At 61.9% G+C, this 5,988-nt stretch overlaps 1 protein-coding gene across 1 annotated transcript; it reads left to right on the top strand.

Moving 5' to 3' along the window:
* The first annotated feature begins 1,301 nt into the window (after positions 1 to 1,301).
* NXPH3 (neurexophilin 3) lies at positions 1,302 to 5,544 on the top strand. Its single transcript, XM_004012789.6, has 2 exons — positions 1,302 to 1,519; positions 3,896 to 5,544. Exons 1-2 carry the CDS (start codon positions 1,466 to 1,468, stop codon positions 4,598 to 4,600), a joined length of 759 nt encoding a protein of 252 aa, XP_004012838.2. The 5' UTR covers positions 1,302 to 1,465; the 3' UTR covers positions 4,601 to 5,544.
* Positions 5,545 to 5,988: the final 444 nt, after the last annotated feature.

Genomic DNA, 5,988 nt, shown 5'->3' with positions numbered 1-5,988 from the left:
CCAGGCTGGGGCTGTTCCAAATGCTGGGGTACCTCCTCAGCCTCACAGCCTCTGAAAAGTGCTGGGTGCTGGGACTTGACCTTTGATTTTTCTAAGGACTAAAGGGGCCCTGCAATTCCAAGAAGACAACGTGGAGATGTGGGGCAATGGGGGATGGGCCCCACTTTGCAATCTCGAATGAGGGTCTTTTTCTTCCTTCTTGCCCTGGAGGGTTGCAGAAACCTGAGACAGATACCCTGCTGGCATAGGAACCCCACATCCCTCATAGGAAGGGCAGAGTGAAGAATGGAGGTACAGCCTCCAGGGGCCTTGCTCACCTCACTTCTCAGCTTCTCAGGAGGCTTACCCTTGACCCCAGCCCCAGATATCCAGCCTGGCCCCTAGCTGCCTTTTCATCCCAAGACTCCAGTCAAGTTTCCTGTCACAGCGACTGGACTGAGAGGTACTGGGGGGAGGTGAGGAGGGTTATCCCAGCCCCTCTGAGTAAAGCAGAAGAGGATAGGAATTGAGATTATAACCAAAGGAGTTCAGGCTAGACACCCAGAAGAACTTCCCCCAGCACAAAAGCAAGTCTTGCAGACAGAGGTGGACTTTGGGCTGTGGAGACGGAAGGAAGACCTTCTTTTCTGGCTCTCTTGTAACGGGGTTTGGGAAAAATAATCTTTCCACATTCCAGGTCTCTTGGGGTTCAGGGCAGGGCAGCAGATTCTCAATGCTCCTTACCAGGAACAGAGGCCCTGCTCAGGGTTGGAATTAGTAGGGTTCCTATCCCCGAGGTCACCACCCTCTCCCTGCCTCGCGGAGTGAACTCCGCCCCCAAATCCTGCCCCCTGCGTCCTAAATCCCCGGGTTGCGGGCCGGCAGGGGAGGAGTTAACTGCGGAGGTACCGGCTGGGCTCACAGTACCTGCCGCCGCCGCCGCCGCCGCCGGTGGTGGGAGGGACGAGGAAGCGGGAGCCGCCTGGGCGCCAGGAGCGCTCCAGTCTGGCGGGAGGCAGCGCGGGTAGCGGCGGCGGGGCTTGGCGCGGCCAGGGGCGTCCGCCAGGGGGCGCGCCGCGACGGGGCGGGAGGGGCCATCTGGCCCGGGGAATTAGCTCTGGGGCGAGCGCGCGCGCGGGTCCCCAACACATCTGGGCGAGAGCGACGCCGCTGGAACCGAGGGGGCATATCTGCGGCCGCGGAGCCACCGCGCAGCTGGGGCCCTTCGAGGCGGTCGGGGCGCACATCTGGGGCCGCGAGAGGGGGCCGCGCCGCGCGCAGCTGGACCGGGGAGGGGGGCGGCGGCTGCACAGCTGGACCGAAGGGGGCGGGGTCGGTCCTGGGCGGCTGGCCGCGCGGAGGGCCGCCGGGGGCCGGGGGACTGGAGCATGGGACGGCGCGCCTGAAGGAGCGAGCAGGGGTGAGGAAGGGCCTGGGACCCTGAAGGGAACAGACGCGAGGAAGGGGCACGAGAGCAAAGAGGAAGATGCAACTGACTCGCTGCTGCTTCGTGTTCCTAGTGCAGGGCAGCCTCTATCTGGTGAGTGATCCGCGGGGAGCGGCGCGGAGGGGCGGGGGCTGGGAGGACTGGGGGAGAGCGCGGGAAGCTTCCGAGCCCGAAAACTTTCTCCCTTCCCCCCAACATCCCGGGGATGGAGGAGAAGCCTCGAGGCTGGGGGAGAGGGCGGGTCCGAGGCCGGAGACTGTACAGGAAGGGTTAATAGGGGCGGGGAGAGGGTGCTGGGCTGGCCCACCTACTCGGCCGCTGGTGGCGGGAGGTGCGACGGGCACGAGGGAAAATGCCCGCAGACGTCGCCAAGGGTCACTCGACCTCTTCCCGGGCCCCGGGCCGTGCGGAAGGGTAGTGGAGGGTGGCTGTGGAGCTGATGATCTGCCAGGGTAGGGGGCATGGGCTCTTCCGTGACCTCGGGGACGCGGAGGGACCCGGAGGGCCCCGCGCTCTGGGGCCCCCAGCGCACGAGCTGGCCCAGGCGGGGGGTGGCCCCCGCGTCCCTCGCTCCCGCCTTCCCTCCCGCTCCCTCCCTCCTTGCCTGTTGTTTTCCTCCTCTCCCGGCTGCGCGCAGCCCGAGCCCCACAGGACCTGGGCAGGCGGCTCCCGCCCCGGGCGCTCGCGGCAGCTGAGCGGAGCGCCCGAAGCCCGCTCCCCGTGCGCTCGCTCGCGTCTTCCTGGCGGCCCAGGACGCGGGGAATCCACACTAGACCCCAGCTCAGGGCGCGAATCCCCTCCGACCGACCGCCACCTACCAATCCTGTCGTGGAGAAGCCTCAGAGCCACATCTGGGTCTTCTCAAAACAATAATCCCCTTTGCCATTGTGTGGAAGAACCCTTCCCTTGTCATATCTCCCCCTAGGGCCCTTCTCTCCATCCTCCAGACATTCAGCTGTGACCCCCGCCCCCTCAGGGTTAAGTACACGCACACGTCTTCTGCCTTGACCCCAGCCCCGCGGCCCTCCCCTCCTGCTGTCCCTTTCCCCCACCCTTGGGTCCTGGCAGGCAGGGACACCGCGCACAACCGCAGACATGGCCAGGGCCAGAACAGGGGACATGAAGACCCCGAACCCCTTTGTAGCCGTGCGTATGACAACCTCAGGCATTCCACATCCTTATCCCAGGTCCCAGCAAGTCCAGATGCTGCCCAGCTGTGAGCTGGTGCACCTGGCGCTGGCTGTGAGACACAGAGGGCCTTTCTTGAAAAGCTGAGCATACCCATGCTGGGCAGCTGTCCTCAGGGAACCTGGTCCATTCCCCGGTGCCCTCCTGAGCTGTCCTGTGTTTGAGCTTGTCAGGCTGTCCTGCTGGCCCTCCCCACAGCTCCTTCAAGAAGCCTCCCCAGATGTTGCCTGTCAATAGAGCGGATGCCGCAGAGGCCATCCGAGCCTCCACAGAGCTTTCCAGAGATCCAAGATGAGGGTAGGGTTTGGATAAAACTCCCATAGAAGGACCCATCTGGTCTGAGAGCCTGGGGGTATGGTGGATTAGGAGGACTGACCCTGAGGGACCTAGTCTTGTGGTGATGTACACTGTGAGGCTGGTGTCCCCATCTGAGAAATGGGAATAAGAAGAGCTCCCTCCTAGTATGTCGTGTCCTGGCATGTTATCATCAGTGGAGTTTGGTTATCCTGGTTATGGAACTCACCCAGGTCTCCCTCAAACCCTCCCATTAAAACCTAAACCTCATTTGTGCTTGAGAGAGAACTTCACTGGGTTCTGTTTTCTTCTCTATCCTCTGTTGGTTCTCTTTGCCTCTGAGGGTAGAAACTCCCCCAGTGCAGGAATGGCGTCTCATTCAACAGACTAGAAAGTTCCCGAAGGCAAGGGCTGTACCTCCCCTGTCAAACGAGGGGCTCTCTCAGCAGAGAGATGGAGCACCCCGACCTGGCTTGGGGCTCTTTGAAGGCAGACAGTGTACCGCCCCCATTAGCCTGGGAATATCACAGAGGTGGAGACTGTATCTCTCCTAGACAACAACTGCTCTGTCAACGGAGGGGTGTACTGCGGTCTGATGAAGGCTCTCCCGAGATCAGGAGCTGGGCCTCCCCCATTAGACTTGGAGCTCTCTTAAGAGGAGAAGCTGGGTACCTCTGCAACCTTGGTCCCGGGAGAGAATTCCGCACCATCCTTCCAGAATTTGAATAGTGGCCAGAGGCAGCACAGTGGTGAGAGGAGCTAGGCATGACCTGAGTGTCAGAACGTGAGATGGAACCATGACACAGGCCAGAATGCACACCCAACCCCCAGTGTAAGTGAGCAACGTGCCGGGGCCCCTTGGCCCCAAGTCAGAGTGGAAGGGAGGGGCAGAGAGACGGTGCTGGTGGTAAGGAGTGGTGGGCTGGAATTCCTGAGTCCTCAGAAGGAGGACCCAGGTGCTCACTCTCCTCCCAACTCCCTCCGCAGGTCATCTGCGGCCAGGATGACGGCCCGCCAGGCTCAGAGGACCCTGAGCATGATGACTCTGAGAGCCAGGCCCGGCCCCGGATGCCTCGAAAGCGGGGCCACATGTCCCCTAAGTCCCGCCACATGGCCAACTCTACTCTCCTAGGACTGCTGGCTCCACCTGGGGAGGCATGGGGGGTCCTTGGGCAGCCCCCCAGTCGCCCAAACCACAGCCCCCCGCCGTCAGCCAAAGTAAAGAAAATCTTTGGCTGGGGTGATTTCTACTCCAACATCAAGACGGTAGCCCTGAACCTGCTGGTCACGGGGAAGATCGTGGACCACGGCAACGGGACCTTCAGTGTCCACTTCCGACACAATGCCACAGGCCAGGGCAATATCTCCATCAGCCTCGTGCCCCCGAGTAAAGCTGTAGAGTTCCACCAGGAGCAGCAGATCTTCATCGAAGCCAAAGCTTCCAAAATCTTCAACTGCCGGATGGAGTGGGAGAAGGTGGAGCGGGGCCGCCGCGTTTCGCTCTGCACCCACGACCCAGCCAAGACCTGCTCCCGAGACCACGCTCAGAGCTCAGCCACCTGGAGCTGCTCCCAGCCCTTCAAAGTCGTCTGCGTCTACATCGCCTTCTACAGCACGGACTACAGGCTAGTCCAGAAGGTGTGCCCGGATTACAACTACCACAGCGACACTCCCTACTACCCCTCTGGGTGACCCTGGGCAGGCCACAAAGGGCAGGCCAGGGCTGGAAGGACAGGCCTGCCCACACAGGAAGCCATCTGTCTGGATACTGGGCAGGGAAGGGAAGGGGCCTCAGGCAGGGAGCTCCGGGGTGGAGAGGAGGAGAGGCCAAGTGTGGCCAGAACCGGGTCTCAGGTGGTGGGGAAGGGGTTGCAGGTGCTGGCCCCAACCTGAGGCTGTGGAGCGAGCAGGACACAGGAGCGCTGGCCAAGGAGTGGGTTCTCTGGGTGGCCTCACAGGGCTTTCCCACTGAGCGACAGAAAGATGCCGGGTCCAGGAATCCCCTGGGGCAGGCAGACCAATAGTTATTGAGAGGAGCCTAAAATCTTGGCTCCCTCCTTGCCATCCTGAGAAAGAACAGCAATGAGGAGATTATTTCGTCAGTGTGGTCCAAGTGAGCACCGCAGGATGGTCGAGCTGGGGCATCCTGGCAGCCAGCAGCAGGAACTCTCCAGCCCCACCCAGGGGGCAGCCCTGAGCCCCGATCCTGGACTGTGGTCTGAGCTCGGCTTGAGGCGGAAGTGGTGACCCTTGGAGTCTTTGATGTTTTGGCAGAGAGGGAACCTGCTCCTAGCCAGGCCTCCCCTTTCCAAAATCGCTTCTCTTGCCATTCCTCCCCACCCCACCCTCAAGCTGAAGTACCCCTCTGTCCTTAAGACAGGACAATGGCGATTCTCCCAGCACCAAGGCCACAGGTGGAAGCCTCCCGTGAGCTGCGTGTTCCTCCCCCGTCCTGCCCCTGCTGGCTCCTCTGGGAGTGACCTTATCCAGCAAGTGAGCCTTCCACAGCCAGCCTTGCCCATCAGCCCAGGGCTCGCCTGGATAAAGATGCTGCCTCCCTCGTGGCCTGCTCAGGGTGGGCGAGGCCACACTGTGGTGGGTGTGCTGGACCTGTCCCGTAGTGTCTGTCTGTGGGGGTGGGGGTGGGGGGGGGGGGTTTGTGAAATCACTTGATGGTCGACTTGTGTGTGCAGACTCTTGTTCACCGAGCAGGGAATAAAGCTTTCCTGGATATCGGACTCCGAGTTGTTGGGGACAGGGTGGTGGGGGGAGGGCCCCAGGTGCCCGGTGTCTGGCCGGCGTCTCTCAGATGTCAGCAGGACATTTCCTGAGGCCGAGCTGCAGAGCTCCAACAGCTGCTGGAGCTGATGCTCCAGGGCTTCCCTCCCCGCCCCCGCCTAGCCCCAGAAGCTGGGCTGATGCTGGGTGGGCCTGGCATTTGCCAAGCACCTGGGGAGGAAGAATTAGCAGGTGGGTGGGCCACACAGGGTGGGTGATCCTGGTCACCTTCCTGGGTTGCCATTTGGGTAGGCCCACTGGGGTACCAATGCTCTGTCAATATTTGCTCTGTGGCTTTGGGC

Source organism: Ovis aries, chromosome 11 (assembly GCF_016772045.2).
Source record: "Ovis aries strain OAR_USU_Benz2616 breed Rambouillet chromosome 11, ARS-UI_Ramb_v3.0, whole genome shotgun sequence".
NCBI lineage: Eukaryota > Metazoa > Chordata > Mammalia > Artiodactyla > Bovidae > Ovis > Ovis aries.
This window is presented reverse-complemented; position numbering and strand designations above follow the sequence as displayed.